The following is a 23,622-nucleotide window of genomic DNA, read 5'->3' as shown; positions in this document are numbered from 1 at the left end:
ATGTTATTGTTCAGAGGTGTATTTCTTTTCTTTTTAATATTTTGTGATTTCCAATTCTCTCTCTTTTTTTTTTTTTTATCTTTTTATGTGGTGCTGAGGATTGAGCCCCGTGCCTCTCACGCACAAGGCAGGTGCTCTACCACCCAGCCACAACCCCGGCTATGTGTGTTAAAGTATAAGGGTGAATTGGAAAGTCATATACAAAATTCAAAACAGTGATTTGATAGGCAATAGCAAAGGGGAATCAAAGGGATCGTTACATCATGCTTTGCACTTTCCTGTAATTTTAAAATTTCTAGAAATAAAAATTACAATTGATGAAACAGATGTCTGGAAAAATAGAAACATTGTTAGCACCATTGCCTCTGGGGAGGGATGATGGTGAGGGTAGACTTTTTGTTTTCATGTGACATTTTTCTCTAATGTTTTGAGTTTTTATATCAATTATGAATGATATGATTTAACTGTAAGTCAAGGGAGGAAAACCCAACAGCATGTAAGTAAGAGTCATGAGGCAGTTCCAGATCAGATGACTTAGAAGTAGGAAGCTGGAAGTCGTCTTTCCCAGAGACTTTGAGTTGGGGACAGTAGCCCCTGAGAAGTAAAGTATTGCTCCGTGAACTTCCCTCTCTGACTGCTTGTGGAACTGGTTCCCCAGGCCCTGCCTGCCTTTCAGTGTGGCAAGTGTGGTTTCTGATAAGGAAGTTTCTGATAACTGGATAGACCTCTTCACCTCAATGGTAGCGAGCCCCGAGTGACACTCTGCGGCTCACGGTGCCCTCTAGGGCTGGGAGGACCTTCCTCCAGGGCGCGTTCCTATGTGTGGAACATGGAGTTGGGGAAGGGACGGGGTCTTCCTTTACTCTATTTTCTGTCATTACTAACTCCAATAAGATTTTAAGAAAGCATTTTCAGGGGCTGGTTTATAGCTCGGCTGGCAGAGTGCCTGCCTAGTATGCACAAGGCCCTGGGTTCAATTCCCAGCACCAAAAAAAAAAAAAAAAAAAGCGTTTTCAGCTTAGAGAAAGCTAGTGACAGAAAAGTCACTGGTGCGAATAAGGGATAGACTTAGCATTTGATCTGATATTAGTCTGGATAATTTTCAAACTAGGAAGGACCCTGATCACCAGTGTAACCCTGATCCCTGTGTAACACTCTCATTCTCAAAGACCACCGGCCCGGAAAGGCAAATCATGAGCTGCTCCAGAGCCCAGCCAGCAGGGGCGGCTCCCGGCTTTGGGAATGTGGTCTTCATTTTTTGTTTCGTTTTGTTTTCTGTTAACCGAACCTAGAGCTGAACACAGAGCCTTGCCAACTTGCCTTAGACTGCACGTTGCATGCACAAAGCTTGCAGGGTGGCAGAGCGAGCGGATTAGCAAGAGAAGGAGATGTAAGAGCGGACAATTAGAGCTTAACCCTGGCTTGATTAAGTAATCCCCGAGAAACCCCCAGAGGGGAAAACAGCCCCCACGGATAAATTCCGACCCCTTGCTCCCCTCCCCTTCTGAAAGGCGTAAATCTGCCCTGAAACGCCCTCCCTAGCTTTCGGGGCAATAAAGAGGTCACATTATATCTCCATAAATCTCCCTGCTGGCTGGCTGGCTGCTGCCATTGCCCAGGCCAACAGGAAGTTGTTTCCTCCTGACAGCCGCCGCGGGCCTGGAAGGAAAGGGCTTTCCCTGCAGACCATTGTCTCATCCCCCGGGGAGCTGCCCTGGCAATTTGTTCAGTGTTTCCGTCTGTCCTGCCAGCCTGTGGCAAGATGGTCAGGGCGTGTAGAAGCGAGCGCCACAGCGGCCTGGCTGCAGCCTCCGGGAACGTCGCCTGGGCTTCCAATAAATAAAAGGAGCCAGGAGCACATGCGAGGGCGTAACTGAGCATAACTGAGCGCTGGAAGCTGTATAGCCTGAGACGGCGCTGCCCACATGTGCCGCTGTGTGGGGCTTCCTGGCGCTGTGAGAGGTGGCAGTCGGTTAGCAACTTTAGGAGCAGAGTAGGGTGGAGAACCCACTTGGAAAATGGGTTCCATTTTTCTGTTTGGGAAATAAGATAGGAGATTAGGATGCTCTTCTGGGAAAATCAGAAGGTGGAACCTGCCGGACTTTATTTAAAATATCACTACATTAAACGAGGAAGACGCTAATCCACGGCATGTTTATTTGCTTTATTGTACATGTAAAATAATTATTTATTGCATGTGGGAAATAAATTCTCATAGTATAAAAGACACTTGAATGCGTACAATGGAAAGTATCCCAGAGCCACCAAGCCTCCTCCCTGGAAGCAACTTGTGTTATTTGTTTCTTGTCTGTCCTCCTGGAGATATTTATTGTGTATACAACGACTCCATACATAGATTTTTTTCTCCCCTTCTTTTCCTAAGAGATGTCCTCTATGTTGGTCTGTACTTTGCTTCTAGTGGTTTCCAACAGATTTTCATTCTTTATGGCCATGTAGTATACCCTGATACCAGTTCCATACTGAAGAACATTGACCTTGTTTTTCCAGTCTTTTACTACTTCAGAAAATGCCACAGTGAATATTCTTGTACCAAAGCCATTTTACATACAAAGTGTAATTTCTGGATCAGATGGCATGTGCATTTGTACTTTTGATAAGGTATAGCAAAATTGCCCTCCTATGGGCCGTGCCATGTCACACTCACCATTTATGCCCAGGGTGCTTGCTTCCCCACTCCCAGGGCACAGTGAGATGACAGAGGCAGGCTGGGAGATGGACGACCCGGTGACTCAAGGAGTCAAGACCAGTGCCGGACTTTGTCCACAGTGTAGTTGGCAGCTGCTCCTAAGTCCATTCTCACGGTGCTGGGACTGCATTCTGTGTGGCAGAGAAGAGAAGTGGGGTGGGAAGAGAAGTTGGTGCCAGGGTAGTGGATACTGGAAGCAAATGGGGTCACCACTCTGGAGGGGAGGCACCTGGCCCAGGGTGGAGAAGGTACTTTGTTGCTGTTTTTTGCTTGCTTGTTTTTGTTTTTCTTTTTGGTCTGCTTTGAGATGACAGAATCCCAGGAAATTGAAGAAAATAAAGTAGGCATCTTTAATCTTCCCAGTTCTAGACAGAGGTACTTGCTTAATTACCTTGTTGTATAATTAATTTAAAGCATGTTATAGGAAGAGAAAATCTTAAGATTGTCATTTTAAAAATCAGCTCAAATTGCTGTATTTCTCTTTTCGACTTCTTTTTCCTACCTGTTCCCCTATTATTGAGCATTTGGGTTGTGTCCAGTATTTTGCTGTGAAGGTCTTAAGAATAAACATTTTCCCTTTAAATGAATTGCTAGAGCATTTTGATTGCTAACAAGCGTGGACTGGGTTTCAGTGTAACATGATGTCTTTCCCTATTCATCCACCCGGTACACACAGTTACACACACACGTGGCATTCACACATAGCCACAGTGTATGTGTGCAAACCTCTGGCTCTGTGTGGATAACTTTTGCAGCTTAGGTATGTCCAAGAGTAGGATTTCTCAGTGACCAGGCCACCAAGCAGGTTGGGAGCAGAGTGCTCTGGTTTGCACCATCCTGTCATTTCTGCTGCCTCCCGAGAACCCCCAAGGTTTGGTTGAAATCGAGGGGTAATTGTGCCCTGGGCCTGTGTTGTGTGCATAGCACCGAGGGTGGCGTGACCCAGCCGAGAGCAGCGTGGTGCCAGGGAGGGCAGGGGATGGGTCACTGACCTTCACAGAAGTGTAGGTGAGACACTTGTCCCTCTGGACCTTGGTGGCCTCTTCTGAATGTTCAAGGAATTGCCCCAACACCATTTCCAGGTTTTAGGACCACGTGTTGCTTCTCCACAAGCAAACAGCCTTCACTAACTCGAGCCCACGCGGGGAGGAGTGAGGAGGTGCAGAGCTGACCAGTGACTGTCGCCGAACAAGGAGGAGGCGGCCAGCTCCTCACCAGCTGGTACCCCCTCAGCGCTCTCTTGGCGTAGCTCAGCCGTGACTACCATCCGGAAGCCCTGGGAGCTGGGGCTGTCAGCGCCAGTGCAGAACCCAGCACTTGGTGCACCTTTGTGCACCTTGGCCATGGCATCCTGCCAGCGCCTCGTCTCGGGGTGCCCAGCTGTAGCCAGTGAAGTCACCTTCTTGGACACCATGTGCTTTTCAGAGCAGTGCCATAGTCTGTGTCCATCATGGACTTGTTCTGCGGAGCACAGGCAGCCGATGACACAATCATTGCTGAGGCTCAGCGTGGGTTCTAAAGCCCCAGGACATGTCCCCCGGAGCTCCTGACTGACCCCGCTTTTCACAGGGAGAGCCTTAGGCTGTGCTGTATCCCCAGGTGGGGATTCTTGACAGTCTCAAGATCTAATTTTGACAATGATGAGGTCCGAGAAACAGTCCCCTAACAGGTGGACTGTGGAGCATCAAAGTAGATGTGCCTGCGAAGTTCCTAAGATCACAGGAGCTGGGTGTGTGTGTGCCCTGGGGCTGCCCTTCTTTCAGCCCTTGCTGCCCACGTGCCCTGTGGGGACTGAGTTCTCAGCTACAGGCAGCTCCTGCTGCTGGAGGACGAGCTGGGCCCGGGGAAGAGGCAAGGCTTCGGCAGGCAGAGCGGGTGGACTCCCGCCCGTGTGGCGGAGACTGGCTGACCCGCCTGGCCTCGGTCCTAGCTCCGCTCTGTGATTAAGATCTCTTGGTCCTTTCTTTTGCTTACCCACATTCCTCCGTTGCCTCTCCTCTCCTGCGTCAATCCCCGTGCTGACCCCACAGTGACACAGACCAGGTAGGGACAGAAGTAGATGTTTGGGAGCTGTTAGACCTTTCAAGGGAGGAGCAGCCGGTCCACAGAGAGGGAAGACAGTGCCCGGCTTCCGTCAGGGACAGGCTGCGCTTGCCCCTTGGAGTCTTGAAATGCATCTTTCGTCTTGTGATTTGAAGGGCCTCTGCACGTCAGTGCTGTTAGCTCCAGCGATGGACTACAGGTATTTCCTGGGTCATTTGTTCTTCACCTCTTCCTCTTCCTCTTCTGTTTGCCTCTTTCCCTCTTCCCCCATCTTCTCTTTCCTTTCTTGCTTTTGATGTTTCTCTTTCCTTTCAGATTGTCCTGGCGTTTTATTTTTGAACCCGAGTCATGTTTTGTGGCTTGCGTCAGGCCTGGGCTGGCTCCGGGGTGAATGCCTGCGTTCTGTCCTTGGCAGCCAGAAGCAGGGTCCTGGCTCGGCAGAGAGACTCCAGCGTGGACTGACTGGGGCAGCCACTCCTGTTCAGCACGCTGCAGCTTCCAAAATAGGTGCTTTAATGCTGTGCTGAACATGCGGGAGCCGGGCCCTCCCCTCAGAGCCTCCTGTCACAGGCATCTGCCGGAGCCTGACGAAGCCCAGAAGATGTGAGGCTCAAGGGCTGCCAGAAAAACCTCAGATTTGTTTGCACCTCGTGCCCCAGACCCAGGCGCCAGCTGCAGGAATGGATCTGGGCCTGTCAGGAAATCCAGGCCCAATTTCTGGTGAACTTTGGATGTGACGTGGGGCTGGGGTTCAGCAAGGGACATTTGGGTGGGGCTGGGGATATTGTTCCTGAAGCCCCTTAGCTCTGCAGGAAGATCTCTGGGCAGGAGGCCCCCTTACTAGGCAGGGTCTGACTTTTCCCAGAAGTTAGCCCTCTTGGACCCCCCTGGTTCCCCCCGGTCTCTTTAGTAACATCAGAATAGCTGCATGGGTAGTGGTCATTGCGTGTACGTACTCTCCTTCCCGGAAAAGATTACAGAGTGACCTAGGAGGCATGGAGGCAGGGCTGAAGCCCAGGTCTGCTGCAGCTTGTCACGTTGAATAGAATCATTTGTTGTGAGTTGTGTATTCCCAGCCCGTACACCTTTGGGCAGAGATTTTGCTCCAACTTTGCTGCGTGCCTATGTGTCCAGCACTTGTCACAGAGACCTGTGTAGCAGACACCAGCAGATGTTTGAGCTGCAGTAACCACATCAGTTCCAAAACCCATCCCTCCAAAGTGGCTCTGGCTCAAGATCCAACTCTCCTACAAGTGGAATTTCCAAGTGGCACATCTGCCACAGGGCAGGACCTGGCTCGTGGCACCTGTATGTCAGACCGGTATACAAGCACCTGCCAGCCGAGCTTGCTGTCCAGCAGTCATGAGACAAACCTGCTTGTGGGCAGTGCCCAGAGGTGTTGCCAGTCAAAGCCTGGACTCCCAATTCCCCTCTTCTCCTTGCCTTCTTCCTCGGCCTTGCCATCTTGGGACCTTGACTTGCGTCCTTGTGAGAGTTCCTCAGGCAGAATTGAGGTGAGTAGGTTCACCCAGAGGGATGCAGGAGGTCAAGGAGAGGGTGACCTTTAATTGTGTCAATCCTCTGGGAAGTCAGGGCTGGGATCCTTCAACCTTCTGACTTCACTTTTCTTTCAGGCTCTTGGGTGGAGTAGTCTGTCTTGATTCTTAGGAATATCCATTGCACATCAGAAGACTGGATTCATTTCCCCTTTAAAAAGATTTTTTTCTTAGCTGGGTGTGGTGGTGCATGCCTGTAATCCTAACAGCTCAGGAGGCTGAGGCAGGAGGATTGCAGGTCCAAAGCTAGCCTCAGCCAAATCAAGGCACCAAGCAACTCAGTGGGACTCTGTCTCTAAATAAAATACAAAGTAGGGTTGGGGATTTGGCTCAGTAGTCTAGTGCCCCTGAGTTCAATCCCCAGTACCCACCCCCCGAAAAAAACAGCCGGATTTTTTTCTTTTCCTTTTTCCAGTGCTGGGGATGGAACCCAGGGCCTTGTGTGTGCTGGGCAAGCACTCTACCACTGAGCTATGCCCCAACCCTAGAAACTTACGTTAGAGTGGGGCAGGGAATGGCAGTGAGGGGTTGGAATCCCATCCCTCATTCGCTCTGAGCTTTTGATTGCTAAAATGGCCCCTAGTTAATATTCCCCATGAGCAGCAGCGCAGACCCTCTGCTCTGCACTCTCAGTCTTGCTTCAGTTGGCTCTCTGCCTGCAGACTCAAGCTTGGCCAGGCCTGGGAGCAGCGGACAATTCTAGCCTGGCCCTGATGGTTTGAGAAAAGGTCAGCTTCCCAAGTCGCCCAGCTCCTTTCCCTGTCCTCAGCCCTCCCCAAGTCCAGGACGTCTGCCTGGACTCCCCGGCCTCCTGCCCTTCTGGCCCAGCCTCCTCACAATGATCCATCACTGTTATCTCATTGGGTGTTTGCAAAGCACTCTGCAGCCTTGTTGCCCGTTTTCCCTCTTATTTGCAAAGTGCTTTACAACTGTCATTAGGAGGCTTTCCTCCCCGCTGGGGGATGCTGACCCACTTCCCAGGGTTGGGCTCCCACTGCCTCCCAAGTGGTTGGACCAGTTCTCCTGATGCCTGGCACTGGGTGGTGGGGCTGTCCCCAGTCAGAGATGGCTGCGCTGGCACACTTGCCCTCTGGGAAGTTCCTCCCAGCACCCTTCCTGAGGACCAAGACGCGGTTATTACCGAGGTTCCGCCGACCTTAGTGCTGGCTCGGGGCTCACAGCCTGCCACCTCACCTCCCCTACACAGCAGGTTTGAACTTTATTCTCTTCGTTCTTCTTTCAGAGAAGCAACTATCTTCGTGTCAGTGTCAGATGTAAGAGGGTAAAATTGTCCTTCTGCATTGTAGACTGGGAGCTTGGGGTCATCTGGTTTCCTGTTTTTTTATTAAATTTTTAAAAACAGGCAATTATGACATTGCAGGACGGTGTGTTTTAAGAAGTGGGGAGTCCATGCGATCCATCAGTCAAGGTTCTTTTGTGGTAGACTTGGCTGCCATCACGCGTCTGTGGAGTTTTATGTGCTATTGTTCAATTTAACATTATAAAACAAGCATTTTCCTCTATGGTTACATTGTCTTTGTGATAATCATTTAATTTTTATGTAACATTTCATTGAACAAGTTGGATATTGTGGTAGGAAGTATGGAGGCCTCTGCAGGTTTGGGGTACGTGGTGGCGGGTGGGGAGCCCAGGATCTGACTGGTGCCTTGTGGAAGCATGGCCTTCGCTTGCCTGGCTGCTGTTTAACACCTGCCCTTCTGCCTGGGCTGGACTTCCACACTTCCTATCCCAGGCCAGCAGCATCTGCCACCAATCCCCAACTCAGATGAGGGTATGGTCTGAAAACGAATTGTGTAATCCTGTTACTCTTTATTGATACTCAGGTCCAATTTGCCCAACTAGATACTAGCATTCGGAGAGCAGGGTGCCCTCTTAGCTCCTGTGACATCTATCAGCCTGCTTAAATAGCAGATGTTCAGCAAATATTTGTCAGTGACAAATACATATTTGCCAACCTCCAGTGACTTACCCGGCCAGTAAATAGTTCTCGAACGTGTAACCCATTCTTTGAGGCACACTTGCAGGAGTTTGGAGGCAAACCTTGGTGTTGGGTTCTTGAGGCTGGGAAGGTAGTAACCAGCAGAAAGGACACATCCCAAGATTGTTAGGTCCCTTGGTAAGGTCCTGTCCTCCAGTGTAAAAGAGTAAGTGTGCAGAGAAGAGGGGATCTCCCTCCCTGAAAGAGAAACAGATGATGATGAGTTTTTTGACCAGAGTTTAAATGAAGCAGAATCGGGGAAGAAGCTGGTCTACTTTTCTTTAAAAGGAGCTGAGTGTAAATCTTTTCCTGTTAGAGCAACAGACTAAGATCCTTATGAATGAAATATCTGTGATTTCCTTTAAAATTATAGGATGGGGTAGAAAGTGGGCAGAGGTTTAGAAGAGACAGGATCGACCACAGAATTATTGGAAGCCAGATGGTTAAATACTAGTTCATTTTATTTGCACTTTTGAATATATTTACATTTCTTTGTAATAAAGAAAAATGGAATGAAAGTTTGCACTAGATCTGGGCTGGAAAGGTGATCTGAAAAGGCCTCAGGCATGGCTGAAGCTGACCGCCTGAGTCCTGGTTCGATTTTGAGATTGTAGTGCCATCTAGTGTTTATTGTGAGCAAAACACTGGCATTGCCTGCTGGTGTCCCTCCTGGTGGGGAATGGGCTTGGTCTAAGGTAGCTCTGTGATTGCCTGGGCCTTTGAGTTCCCTCATGCGGGGCTTGGATTTGGATCAAGCAGGTCTGACAGGGCAAAGGCAAAAGCTGTGGAGGTGGTGATGATGGTGTCCAGGTGGGGGCAAACCATGGACAGGAGTCACCTCTGAATGCAGGTGACCTTGGTGGAGGGCCCTGAGTGTGACCCGGGTGTAAAAATAGCCTCTCCTGTGACGGCTGTGCTTAGCTCCCTGGCCTGAGCAAACAGCCCCTCGCACCTGCACAGTGTTTACTTGGTGGGGACACAGCTACCTGTTTGCAGGTGCAAATGACTGTTTGTGTACCCAGAGTTGGGGGAAGGGCCCCTCATTCTCCTTCAGTCACATTCCCTTACAGCTGGTAGCTGGGCCACAGAACTAGTAAAATGTGCAGCCTTAAACCCCAAGGCAGGGCCTGAAGTGGGAAGAGGATTTCACCACCCACCACCCTGCAAAGGACTTCCCATTTTCACTGGAGAATCCACCTTGCCTCTGGCAGCAGGACAAGATCTGAAGACCACGGTGGCTGTGTTTAGGGACAGAAAATCAAATAGCATGGAGTCAGAGGGACTTCTGGAAGTTCTGAGTCAGGCTTTATATAGAATGAAGGAATGAGAAAATTGGCCTAGCCTCTCTCACCCAGGCAATGAGAAAGGACTCATGAGGAATTTGCCAGCTGTGAAATTCTGTAGAACTGGAAGAGAAAGGGAAGGCTGAGTAAGTGAAGCGACAGATGATGGCAGCCTTCTGGTCCTGTCTGACTTGCTCTGAGGGGCTACTCCTGGCAGTGTGGTCCTTTATTTTGTGTACCAGTAAACAAGGAAAAATTTCAAGGACACAGCAGATCATGCAGATATATTAAAGGAGGGAAAATGAGCAAATGAAGTCCTTTTTTGCAGGAAAATTTGAAAATTCAAGAACTTAAGTAGAAATCAAGTCCCTTTGACCTAGAAATTGTACTTCTAGGAGTCAAGCATAGTGGTGCACACCTGTAATTCCAGTGACTTGGGAGGCTGAGGCAGGAAGATCACAAGTTAGAGGCCAGCTTGGGCAACTTAGTGAGATCCTGTTTTAAAAAGAAAATGAGGGGCTGGGAAGATAGCTCAGCTGGTAGAGTGCTTGCCTCGCAAGTGCCTGGCCCTGAGTTCGATCTTCCTGCCTCAGGAAGGTTCTTGTCTTTCTTGTCAGAAAGACAGAGAGAGAGAGAGAGCTGGGTTGAGGTCAGGATGTCCCCCTCCCAGCCCCGGCCCAGGGACAGGGCTCTTGCTTTGTCAAGGAAGCCCTACTGTGTCTGGGATGGCTGGGGAGTAATGGAGCCCTTGAGTCACTGCCCCAGGTAAAGGTCAGAGTGAGGAAGAGGAGGGCAGCCACAGGTGGTCTTCCCCTCCCTCCAAGGAAGAGGTTGGTCTTTCTGGGTGCTAGATTCTGGGATGGAAGTCTGCTGGAAAGGAAGGAGGATGTAATCCTTGTGCTCTTTCCTGTTTCCCCACCAGTAGATATGTTTGACGACTTCTCAGAAGGCAGAGAGTGTGTCAACTGCGGGGCCATGTCCACCCCGCTCTGGAGGCGGGATGGCACCGGGCACTACCTGTGTAACGCCTGCGGCCTTTACCACAAGATGAACGGCATCAACCGGCCCCTCATCAAGCCCCAGCGCCGCCTGGTAAGCAAGTGCCAACAGTCCCTCCTCCAGCCTGGGGCAGCCACCTTGTCCCCTCCTTGGCACCTGGCTCCAGGGCTCTGATCTTGGAGGAAATGCTCTGGTTTTGAATTTTGGAACTCAAGGGTGTAGGTTGGGGGGGTTAGGTGGGGAGAGGGGAGCACAGTAGTTGTTAACTTCCACAGCTTTGGGATTAGCCTGAGCTCCAAGAATGCACCAGACCAACGAGCGAGCACGACCCCTCACTGTGTGGAGCTGGGAGGTGAAGCGGGGTGGTGGGTGGCCCCGCCCACTCATAGACTGGGCGGCTCCACCCGGATAGGCTTGGCTCCCAACCCTCCCTCGCCACTGGGTTCGACCCCGAGCCTGCTTCATTGTTTTCAGTGGATCAGTTAATAAAACCCGAGCCTAGGAAGGCTGAGGCCCTGGTGTTTGCTCCCAGATCTGTGTTCGTCTTATGTCATTTGATTTTGATCAACACCAGCTCTCTTGTCTGCATGTTGGGGAGGGAGAAACAGCAGGGATAAACCCTTAGCCCTGCTTCTGAGGTCCATCAGGTTCTTCACCGCCCTTACCAGACCCAGAAGCAAACATTAATTCTACTTTGGGGAGAAGTTTCTCTGCCTCCAGTGGTTTTGGCGCGATGTTGAATGACAGGATTTCAGGCCACAGTGCACTCTGCTCGCACTGCCAAGGTCTTGAAGTAGCTTAGTTAACTGGAACCAGGCGCAGCAACTGGTCTGAGGTCATGCACGGGGCCTGGTGGCCTTCCCCTGTCTTCCACTTGTATACAAAGGTTTGTTTCCTGTTTGCAGTCCGCCTCCCGCCGAGTGGGCCTCTCCTGTGCCAACTGCCAGACGACGACCACCACGTTGTGGCGCCGCAACGCCGAGGGTGAGCCGGTGTGCAACGCCTGCGGCCTCTACATGAAGCTCCACGGGGTGAGTGGATTTGGAGTCTGCCCTGCCGGCCCCACCCTCTGCCGCCGTGCCCCGCCCACTCGCCACCCCGCCCCTCCCGCCGGCCCCACCCTCTGCCGCCGTGCCCCGCCCACTCGCCACCCCGCCTCTCCCGCCGGCCCCACCCTCTGCCGCCGTGCCCCACCCTCTGCCGCCGTGCCCCTCCCGCCGGCCCCACCCTCTGCCGCCGTGCCCCGCCCACTCGCCACCCCGCCCCTCCCCCCGGCCCCACCCTCTGCCGCCGTGCCCCGCCCATTCGCCACGCCGACCGGCACTGTCGCCCGCCCACGATGCCCTCTTGCGGGAACTCCTGAAGGGCCAGGTGGTGTCCAGGATCTTTCATTCCCATCTGCTTCTTTCCTTCAGGCTAGAATTCGTTTTTTTTTGTTTTTTTTTTTAATTTTTGTTTTCCATTCTTAAAATTTTAAAAATACATATTTGAAAGGGAATCTTTGCCATTGTGCTGCTCTCATTCAGGTTTCACATTTTAATTCCCATTTTAAAGATGAGACTATACAAATGTTTCTGCTCAATGGATACAAATGTTAGCTTGTCTAAAGATAAGTATCTGGGGCTGGGTGTGGAGGAGCAGGTCTGTAATCCCGGCTACTGGGGAGACTGAGGCAGGAGTTTGCAAACTGGAATTCAGCCTGGGTAATGTGGTGAGACCTGTCTCAAATAAAATGACAGGCTAGGGATGTTGCTCAGTGGCAGAGTGCCTTTGATTCAATCCCCAGTCCCAGGATAAAACACAACAGAACAAGTGTTTTGGGTAAGGTGTGCCTCCGTGGTAGAGTGATCACCTGGCCTGCACAAGGCCCTGGGTTGGATCCCCAGTTGGGGAGGTGGGGTGACCATTTAGAAACAAAAGTAAAACATGACCTCCACCTGTGCTTTAAACAAAAATAAACTTAGGTGATTTAGGTACAATGTCTTCATAAGAAGATGAAAATACTGGACAATAAAATATTACAGTGAAAATACTAGAAAATAAAATATGTACAATAAAAATGCCAGATAATAAAACTCAGGAAACAAAAGAGGAGGTGTTACATAACATGGGGTCTGGGAGAAGAACTCCTTAAGCAAGCTTTTAAAACACTTAAGCCCTATGAGAAAAGTTAGATGTATTTGATTGTTAAACATTTTAATATTCATGTAGAAAATGACACCTCAAGAAAGTAAAAACTTTCGTGACATGCACATAATAGTTCCACAACACAAAAAGTCCCTGGGAAGCTCTTTATGTTCTGATTTGGGACAATTTCCATTACATAGTGTTGTATTTTGTTGTTGTTTTTAGGGCAGGGTGCGGCACATTATACATAGTGTGGCACCATTTTGTGTGTGTGTGTGTGTGATGCTAGGGATTGAACCCAGGGCCTTGTGCTTGTGAGGCAAGCACTCTACCAACTGACCTATCTCCCCAGCCTGAGTGTGGCACCATTTTTATAAATGAAGAGGAAACAACATAATTTATATGTAGGTGCTCATACACATACAGTATTTCTGGAAAAATACATAAGAAATTGATGACTCTGGAGGCTGAGGCAGGAGGATGGGAAATTCAAGGCCAGTGTGGGCAATTTAGTGAGACCCTGTTTCAAAACTAAAAATAAAGAGTTGGGGATGTATTTCAGTGGTGAAGCACTCCTGGGTTCAGTCCCCAGTACTGAAAGAAAAAACAGAAAGACAGAAAGGAAAAGGAAGAAAGAAAAATAAATAAATTGGTAGCAGGGGTGCTCCAAGAACAGAAATGGGGGACAGGTTACTGAAGTGGTAGCTCAGTGGTAGAACATTTGCATAGCATGCACAGGGCCCTGGGTTCCATCCCCAGCACCACAGGAGGAGGAAGGGGAGAGGAGAGGGAAGACGTGAGGAGGAAGGGGGGGGAGGAGTGAGGATAGGGGAGGGAAAGAAGAAGAAATGGGTTTTGGAACAAGGATTAGAGGAACATTGTTCTCACTGTGTACCCTCTTTGTACCTTTTACATGACCTATATACAGATATTTCTTGTTCAAAGGTAAACTAAACTAAAACAAGACAAAACAAACAAACCAAAATCAAAAACAGAGCCTATAGTACAGTTGGTCTTCCTGCTCCCTTACCAGATGGGCAAAAGGTGCAGAAAGCTCACAGGAACCACCTCGACAGCCGTGAAACATGCACACACGCCAGACCTCACTGGAATCAGACAGTGTAAACTAAAGCAATCTTGAAATTCCATTTTTGGCAAAAATGTAAGTGGATGGTAAAATCTAGTGCTGGTGTGGATTTGGGGAAATAGGTCCTCTCATGTATTGTTGATTCATATGTGAATTACTGCGTGTGTTCTTTTAGGAAATTAACAAGTTAGAAACACATACCTTTGCGTATAGCTGCTCTACTGCTGGGAAAATAGCTTGTTAAAAAAAAAATCGAAGAACCACTACATGGTAACATTTGAACCGTTCATTGCTGTCATGTTCATAGTGACAAAACTTGTTTAAAAATTTCAGAGCACCACCAGGAATGACTGAATAAATTATGGTACACCCCATAATATGCAATATTGGGTAGAAACTTAAAAATAATGAAGCCATGTATCTTGATCTAGAAAATGAAAAAGCACACTGCAAGTAATATGTATAGCATGACCCCAGACTATAGGTGATGGGGGGCCACAGATGCCCACGAAGACAGAGATGGGTGATCAGATGAGTGAGGGATGAACACACACACACATGCACACTTGTGTAGATTTGTATGTGTATACAGGTTTGAGAATTTTTTAAAATATAAGGATAATTCACTTGCCTCGTGGGGACAGGACTGCTGGCAGGGCTTATTAATTTCATAATTTATTGTCATAATGAGCAAACAAGTGGCTAGAAATGTAGACATGAACGTGTAGAACAAATACTTCTTTACAAGGATGTTTGTCAACTCACTATCATAATGAAAATATGGAAACTGTGAAGAGGAAAATGGTTGTAGAAACTTGTTCCTTCAACCCCCAGCACTGCAACACCACAAAACAACCCCCGCAAAAAACTATTGTTCCTTAACTGGGGAATAGCAAAAGAAACTGGTAGGGTAATAATTTACAGGTTAAAAAAAGATCATGTCCTCAAGAAAATCAAGAATAGAATCACCATGTGATACAGCAATACCACTCTGGGTATGTGTCCAAAAAAATCAAAGACTAGGTCTCCAAGAGATATTTGCACCCTGTTTTTTAGCCTCACACTACTATAGTACAATGCCTGAGGCAATGAACTTCATAAAGGAACAGGTCTTGATTAGCTTTGTTAGTTTCTGGAGGTTCAGCTCCAAGATCAGGTGGCCCTGTGGTTGGGACCTCTGGTGAAGGTGGTACCTCACAGCGGGAGCCCTTGTCTCTCTGAGAGACCGCCAGAAAGCTGAGAGAGACAGGAGTGGGGTCCCCTAATCTGCTTTGAGGTCACACCCGCTATGACCTAAAGCCCTCCTTCTAGGCCCTGCCTCTTAAAGGTCCATAGCACTCCCAGTGTGCCACCCTGTGGACCAAGCCTTTCCGCCTGGACCTTTGGGGACACTACTGTATTCAAACGATAGCCCTGTTTATAGCAGCACAAGTCACAGTAGTTATAATGCGGAAGCAACCTGTGTCTATAGACTGATGAATAAACAATGTGAGCTACGCATACAGATTACCCAGCCTTGAAAGGGAAGCACCATCTGGCCCACGGCACAGAATGGGTGAACCTCAAAGACACTGTGCTATGTGACACCCTCAGTCATGAGAGAAATACCGCATGGTCCCTCTTATGTGAGGTTCCCTAGAGTAGCCGAAGCATAGCGACAGAAAGTAGAAGGGGGTCACCAGCAGCGGAGGGGGTGAATGGGAGTTAGTGTCCAGTGGGTGTAGAGGTTCACTGGGAAGACGGGAAGTGTTCTGGGGGGAGGGTGGGGATGGTGCAGAGCAGTGTGAACGGGCCTAACACTGCGGAACAGAGCACTTGAAAGAGGTTGAGCCCGTGAATTTCTTGTTATTTATATTTGTGTATGACTACACATGTGAATTTAACTACAGTTGAAAAACAAATGTTCTGAAATGCATGGAGATACATGTGAGGGTGGGAGTTTTCTGAAATCTGGGTGGGCTTTAGGAGGGTTGGGGCTGGGCTGGGGCTGAGGTTGAGCTGGGGCTGGGGCTAGGACTGGGGTTGGGACTAGGGCTGGGACTGGGGCTGGGGCTGGGACTTGGTCTGGGACTGAGGCTGGGGCTGGGGCTGGGGCTGGGGCTGGGGCTGGGACTGGGGCTGGGACTGGGGCTGGGGCTGGAGCTGGGACTTGGTCTGGGACTGAGGCTGGGGCTGGGGCTGGGGCTGGGACTGGGGCTGGGACTTGGTCTGGGACTGGGGCTGGGGCTGGAGCTGGGACTTGGTCTGGGACTGGGGCTGGGACTGGGGCTGGGGCTGGAGCTGGGACTTGGTCTGGGACTGGGGCTGGGGCTGGGACTGGGGCTAGGACTGGGGCTTGGGCTGGGGCTGTGCTGGGGCTGGGCTGGGGTTGAGGATGGGGCCACAACTGAGGCTGGGGCTAGGATTGGGGCTGAGGCTGGACTGGGGCTGGGGCAAGGACTAGGACTGAGGCTGGACTGGGGCTGGGGCTGGGTTGGGGCTGGGTTGGGGCTGGGCTAAGACATCTTCCTCCAAAGGTGGGAAAAGGCAGTGGCTGTAGAGGCCCCGGAGGTGATGGGCAGGGTGTCTGCCTGCTCTGACCCAGAGTTGAATGGGAGGCAAGTGAAGTTCACATAAGTTGTTGTCTTTCGTTACCAGTCCCTGTTCGCATCTTTGCGTCAGTACTCGCTTCTCTTTCCACACTTGCAAGTGTGACCTCTATTAGCTCCATGTGACAGACAAGCAGGGCATAGGCAGAGCTAGCAGGTTGGTTCTGGCCTAAGAGAGAGCAGATGCAGGGAAGGCGCAGGCTCTAAAGACATGGCTCTGGGCCTTTGCAAGCCCAGGACACTTGCTTAGCATCTGTGATGGCACAAGGGTGCGACTCTGCCAGTCACTGCTTGCTCTGGGAAGAGTGTCCTCACACAGTTCATGTGGGGACCTGGCCACAGCATTCTCTCTCTGGTGTCGTCCCGTGGGCTCCCCTCCACCTGTGCACCCATCACCAGCTCCCGCGGGACGGCAGGGTGGAGCAGGTGTGAGGTGGTGCCCTGCGTCTCCAGTGCCAGCACCACCCCAGTCTGAGTCTGCTAGCTCAGCCTCCTCGCCAGCACGCCTTCCTATTCCTGCAGCGCCTGGTGTGCCCACTGAGCCTGCCGCCTGCATCACCCACCCCTCGCGCTCAGAGCTCTCATGGCTCGGGGGCACCTCAGCCACGCCTGTCTTGATACCTCCTGCCTCTCCTCTCCCCCAGGACACCGTGGACTGTTTCTTCTCCGTTTTCCCATGTCATCTAACGGAGTGTGATGGTTTTTCCTTGTCTCTCTTTCCCGCTAACGTGAACTTCTGGTGGGAGGGAACTGTGTGATTCTCTAGTTCTCCAGGGTTTGGTAAAATACCCACCACATAACAGGTACCCAATTTAAAAAAAAAATTTTTTTTTTTTTTCTGATACTGGGATCAAATCCAGGGCTCCCTGCGTGCTAGGCAAGCACTCTTCCCTCAATACGTTTTTAAAAGTAGACTTGATTTCTTTCTCGGGAGAGCCCCAGGGCTGTGCGCCCGTGCCCAGCCTGGGTTGTAGAGGGTTGCTTAGGCGTTGCTTGCTGGCAGTGTGTGTTTCAACACTGTAGCAGGTGTGTACAAATGGAAAACCACATGTGCTGACTTGTGACCCCTAGGTCCCCAGGCCTCTTGCGATGCGGAAAGAGGGGATTCAAACCAGAAAACGGAAGCCCAAGAACCTGAATAAATCTAAGACAGCAGCAGGTGAGGAACAGAGCTCTGCTGGGTGAAGGGGCCAGGAGTCCCGGGAGTGTGTGCGAATCACCTGTCCTTGGTCAGTGGCGGCCTGGGCTGCTGAGGCGTGTGGCCACCCTAGTCATCCTCAGCTCTGCAGGACAGAATGAATAATGTTGCCATGGTACACAGTGGGAGCTTGCGGAGCTGGCTCAACTCTAGCTGGGGTCTGATTGTCCTCAATGCAGTGGACAGCTGGACCAGCGGAGGGCCTGAGGCAGACAGGAGCCTATCGCTTGGTTCCTTTGCGTTCGGCGCTCTGGCCACCCAAGAACTCAATCCCTTTAGTTGTCTGAGAAGGACAAGGGTCCTGTTAGTCATGTTCCCCACAGACTGATCTATAACCAGCTCTCGTTAATGTCACATGGTGCTTTGTACTTTAGGAAGCTCTTTTGTAAATAGCATCTCAGTGGTGCACACAGGACTCCAGAGAAAGTGTTTATTAACCCTGTCTTTCTAATGAGCCCTCTGAGACTCAGAGAGGGCCTTGACTTAGCCAGAGTCATGCGTAGAACTGAAATTAAAACCCAAGTCTTTAGATACCAGGGTTAATAGTCTGTTCAATATACTGCTCTGCCTCTTAACTTCTAGATTAATAATGAGGGTTACTCATGTCCCCTGCCCAGGAATTCCCTACCCCATATGGCTACCAAATTAGGGATTTGACTGACCAGTGCTGCAGTCGCAGAGGAAGTAAATTGGCTCATATGGTGGAAAGCTTATCTTCTAATCTAAAGCATGGCGGTCAGTGAATTGCCCATTTCCACCTCCAAGGACGTGGTCACATTTCTGCTTCCCTGGGTTTAACATTGGCTGGCTCCTTCTGGCAGAATACTTCCTGCTAGCATGGCCTGCTCACACCAGTGCCCCTTCCTTCTTCTTCCCTGCTACTTGTACCTGCAGCACTGTCCCTGTATCACCTCACTTTCTCACAGGTAGCCATGCGGGCAGTGCAAGCACTCAGTTCAGCTGTGCCATCCCTATCCAAATTCCAGACCCAGGGAGCTGGGCTTGGTGGTTGAACCTACTCTGAACCCATGCAAAGCCTTTTATAGCCTCCATTTGTCCGGGTCAGTGTAGCTCTTCACATTTTACTGTGGAGATATTTATGAATTTGATTGTGGGTTGTTGTCCCAGATGCTTCTGAAGGTATTCCATAATATACAGTGTTTGCACTTTTTGAAATCCAGAAGGTCTTGAATCCTGTAACATGTGGCCTCAAGGGTGTGAGGCATGAGGGGAGGGGACCAGCCTGTCATTTGGGAGTCCCCTTGGAACAGGACACTTCTGCACCTCGGGGTCTGACAGGGACCCCTGCTTCTTTCCCCAGCAAAGGTAAATAAAGCCATTAGCAGGGACCTGTCCCGGCTCGCTCTCGGGGGGGGCCCCCCTCCAAGCACCCCTGCCCTGGGCGGGGCCTCCTGACTCTGCCTTATTCCAGGTCCTGCTGGCGGCGAGAGCCTTCCTCCCACTAGCAGTGCTTCCAGCAGCTCCAGCAGCACCACCACCAGCAGCGACGAGATGCGCCCCATCAAGACAGAGCCTGGGCTGTCGTCGCACTACGGGCACAGCAGCTCCATGTCCCAGGTACGCCCTGGGCAGGGGGGCAGGCTGCGTGGGCAGTAAGCTCCAGCCGGCAGGTGGCCAGGCTAGTGCTGGAGCTGCAGCCAGACCTGCAAGAGGCAGGCAGGAGCAGCCCTTGCTGGGCACGAAGCCCTGCCTCTGAGCCCTCGGGGCGTCTCATCAAGCCACAGCGGTTTGGATGCAGCTGGGACGTACACATTTAGATCCTCTGTGCCATGGCCTTTGGAGACAAGGAGAGGGTGCCAGGGGCTGGTGCCCAGAAGCAAAGGAAGGGCCCTGCTGGCCTGCGCACTAGCTGGGAAACCGCGGAGGCAGGGTGGGTGCAGACATCGGGCAGGGCACCGTTTCACAAGGTCCCTCTGGGTTTTCGGTACTAGAGATTAAACCTGGGAGTTCTCAACCACTGAGCCACGTCCCCAACCCTTTTTATTTTGAGACAGGGTCTCACTAAGTTGCTTAGAGCCTTGCTCAGTTCCTGAGGCTGGCCTAGAGCTTTCAGTCCTCCTCAGCCTCTTGAGTCCTGGGATCACAGGCATGTGCCACTCATGCCAGGTTTCTCTTTGGATGACATGATGGGGTCAGTATGTCCCAGTCTACCTTTACGAGTCCCTGCTCTGGTCTCTTCCCAGCACTTCATTGAGAAGCCACGTCCTCCAGTTGTCAGGGTGATCCTGGGGGAACCTGGTCCCATAGAACAGGAGCACTTCATGGCCCGGAGGATGGCCTCTTGACAGAGAGATAGGGATGAGAGAGTAGAAAATGTCTCGGATTGGCACAGCCTTCTGCGAAACCACGCATTCACAAACCTGCTGGGCCACAGCCTGGTTATGTAGCGCTCAGAGGCTCCAGTGAATCTTGTAGACCCTCTGCATCCAGGTCCCAGGGACCAGGGAAACCCTGTCCTGCCCTGTCCTCCTAGGCCTCTGCTCAGTGGCTCCCCCCGCACCACTGCCCCCCACCTGAGCCCTCAGGAACATTCCACCAGCCTCAGGGTGCTCTCTGCCTTACAGACATTCTCCGTCAGTGCGGTGTCTGGTCACGGACCCTCCATCCACCCGGTCCTCTCGGCCCTGAAGCTCTCCCCACAAGGCTACGCATCTCCTGTCAGTCAGTCACCACAGGCCAGCTCCAAGCAGGACTCTTGGAACAGCCTGGTCTTGGCTGACAGTCACGGGGACATAATCACTGCGTAATCTCCCCTCCTACCCTCCTCAAATTCCTGCACGGACCTGGGACCTGGGAGCCACCCTCTGCCTGGAAGGACTCCAGAGCAACTGGGAAGAAACTTGAAGTCAATTGGTTCTGAGAAGTGGGAGCTGGATTCTCTCAGATGCCTTTTCAAGGTGGGGCCTGGAGAGCCCACACTCTGACAGACGTGCCCACCCTTTGCTGCAAGCACAAGTCTCTTCCATGGAGCTGGTGACTTCTTTCTCATTCCCTGTCCCATCTGGCTGCCCCTGACAGAGACAAGGTGTCCTTCTTCCGTTTCCCACTGCTGTGGCCCAAGGCAGTGGTCTTACCACGGTGTTCCCAGCACTGGGACTCTAGGGATGGCTGATGGGGCAGGGCTCTGGGCCCCCACTGCTGCCTGAAGAGGGCATCTGCTTATGTGTATTGAATGTGACAGGCCCCTTCGGGCAGCCCCTGCCCTTGCCCAACACTCCCAAGGCTCGGCACATCCCTGCACCCCCATAGCGGATCTGACTCCAGCAGCACTGGGTGCCGTGCAGATGTTACGGAGCGCGTCCCGGAAATGGAGGAAAGGCCTGCACCCCACACAGTGGGGCCCCATCAGACAGTAGTCTGGCAGTGCTGCCGCCCCCCAGTCCATTCCCTGATGAGGACTCTGCTCCTTCTCTTCTCCCACCAGGGCCTGTGCCATAAAAATCCCTTCTGCTGTTCTGAGTGATCGGCTCTGTCTTCAGCCCAAACATGCCTCTCCCTCAGCAAATGGGAGCTCAGTCTTATAGGCGAAGAGCACCCTTGTTGTGCCCTCCAGCATCCTCTGTTCACCCGGTCACATGCAGAGGGACTGAGAAGGGACAGAACCTCCTGCTGCTAAAACCATCTGCGAACGCTCATCCTGAGGGCCCCGGGGGCACATCCTGCTCCAACCCCAGCTGGCTGCTCTCTGAGCCTGCGGACAGTGGCTGAGTCGCCAGCGCCTGGACCTGCACTCTTTCTTTCCCAGGCAGGGTCCCTCTGTCTGGGAGATGGAAAGCTAGAGAGTTTGCAGGATCAAATCAAAGCAAACAGCAAAACTGGCAGAAAGGAGGACGAGGGCTATGAGAAGACATGGAGGGAGGACTGGAGGGGACATGCAGCTCCCAGCTGTTCGGAGTCGCCTCCTCTACACACTGGCTCAGAAAGACTTCCTCCCTGTCCTTGTTATCAGCAGAGCCGCAGCTGACTGTGGCATTACTCCATCCTACCCCAGACTCCCAGCCCCACCCCAGCCTTCCTGGCCGTAGCAGAGTACCTTTGAACCAAGATTCTGTTTTAATCATCATTTACACTGTTTCCTCCCTGACGGCTGCCCTCCATTACCTCCCCAACCCACGAACCTGTTAACATTGTCTTAAGGTGAAATGGCTGTAAAATCAGTATTTAACTAATAAATTTATCTGTATTCCTCCTTCCCTCTCCTCCCTCAGGGGTCTTCACGGGCAGGACCAGTGCTGTTTTCTTTTGCAGGGGAGCCACGAAGGCCTCACTGGGAATCCACCCCCAGGTTTCTTCTGACCAGTTTTCTTCATCTGTCTTGGCAGTCCCCTCTGTAGGCCGTGGCAGGTGGAAAAGGTGGTGTCCCAGCCCTGCTACTAACGGGAGGTCAGGCTGCACCTCCGGGCTGCCGTGTCCGAGGACAGGGCTGGACCAACTGCTAACCCAAGCTCCTGCGTCTGCGTCTTCGTCTTCTTAGGAGATGGCAGTTGTCACCCTGAGCGTAGGGGTACTTTTAGAGCTTCGCCTGGATCCCCAGGGCTCCAGTTACCTGGGGGTACGTACGCTCCCCAGTCCCTTCCCCCCGGCTTGAGCTGTGTCTTGGAGGGTAGCCCTGAGGGCTCCCGCCATCTTCTGATCTTTCTCTGTGGTTTGATCCAAACAGGCCCCAAGAGGGGCAAAGATGCCCACTCAGTGAGATGAGACTGGAGCATTGCCGCCTCTGTCCCTGTGGCTTCTCCTCCTTTGGCAGTGGGATTGTTTTTTCATCTTACCAGTATGTGGGGAGGGGAGAAATGTTCCCGATTCAGCCCCGTAGGGATAGGGTGGCAGAGGTGGCCAAAAAGATCGTCGAATTCAGAATGATCCTTCTTCTCACCTGGTTTTTGCTGCTGGGATTGAACCCAGGGCCCTGGGCTTGCAAGGCAAGCACTTTACCAACTGAGCTATATCCCCAGCCCACTTCATTTAACTTTTCATGGCACCTCAAATATTTTCCAGTAGGTTAAGAAACAAAAACAAAACAATGACGAGAAGAAGCCCACTTACATTTTTTTTTTTTTTTTTGTACCAGGGATTGAACCCAGGGACGCTTAACCACTGACCCACATCCCCAGCCCTTTTTTTATTGTATTTAGAGACAGGGTCTCCTTAAGTTGCCTAGGGCCTCGCTAAGTTGCTGAGGCTGTTTTTTAACTTGCAATCTTCCTGCCTCAGCCTCCCAAGCCACTGGGATTACAGGCATGCACTACCTGGCAACAACTGTTCTTCTGTGTGACACTGTAAAGCTTTTAAACTTGCTGTGGAATAGTCAGGCCTATCCAGTGAGCTTCCACTCCAAAGATGAGTAGCAGATAACTTTAGTATAAGTAACTAGGTAGATTTAAACTGGGTGCAATGTTACACACCTATAATCCCAGGCTGAGGAAGGAGGATGGCAAGTTGGAGGCTAGCCTCAACAACTTAAGGGAGACCCTGTTCAAAATTTTAAAAAGCCTGAGAATACAGTACAGTGGTAAAGCACCCCTGGGTTAAATCCCAGTACAAAAAAATAAAAATAAGACAGATTCAAAGCCAAAAGCTACCAGGACTTAGGTTGGTGGCAGAAACTACATGTTTTCTATAATTAAATCTTTTCTTAGACATTTGTGTCACTTCCCTTCAGCAATGACTTTCAAAACAAAATTCCATATGATAGCAGAAGACTGCCTTGTTCCTCATATAGTTTACAAGTGGTACCCACCCAAACAGGATAACTTGGTCTCTTGGCTTACCAGACTGGCTGTTTCCCCAATCAAATACATCCTAGGGCAGGGGGAGCTGCCGCCAATGAGGATAGTATAAAAGAAGCCACTTCCGGATGGTTGGGACATGGGGTGGGGAGGGGAGAGAAAAGTGGGGATTGCAAAAATAGCATCATTAAGATAAAAGGCCTCCTAGTGGGGGATGAGGCAGCCCATAAGTGTGTGTCTATGTAAGCAATCCCTCATGTCACCCTGTGGTCACACTCTGGCTGTGAA

At 51.1% G+C, this 23,622-nt stretch overlaps 1 protein-coding gene across 6 annotated transcripts in view; it reads left to right on the top strand.

The window, feature by feature from the left end:
* The window catches only part of Gata4 (GATA binding protein 4), a 78,693-nt gene extending 56,901 nt beyond the window's left edge, over nt 1–21,792 (top strand). For 4 of the 6 annotated variants that reach the window (XM_047549379.1, XM_047549377.1, XM_047549376.1 and 1 more), the window contains exons 3-7: nt 10,511–10,680; nt 11,493–11,618; nt 17,461–17,548; nt 19,020–19,165; nt 20,173–21,792. In XM_047549379.1, coding sequence (XP_047405335.1) covers nt 10,511–10,680; nt 11,493–11,618; nt 17,461–17,548; nt 19,020–19,165; nt 20,173–20,355 — 713 coding nt within the window. In that variant the 3' untranslated portion in view covers nt 20,356–21,792. Of the gene's footprint in view, nt 1–5,989; nt 6,265–10,510; nt 10,681–11,492; nt 11,619–17,460; nt 17,549–19,019; nt 19,166–20,172 lie in introns of those variants that run through there. The other 2 variants (XM_047549381.1, XM_047549380.1) reach the window with 2 other exon arrangements.
* Nucleotides 21,793–23,622: the final 1,830 nt, after the last annotated feature.

This window comes from Sciurus carolinensis, chromosome 4 (assembly GCF_902686445.1).
Source record: "Sciurus carolinensis chromosome 4, mSciCar1.2, whole genome shotgun sequence".
Taxonomy (NCBI): domain Eukaryota; kingdom Metazoa; phylum Chordata; class Mammalia; order Rodentia; family Sciuridae; genus Sciurus; species Sciurus carolinensis.
This window is presented reverse-complemented; position numbering and strand designations above follow the sequence as displayed.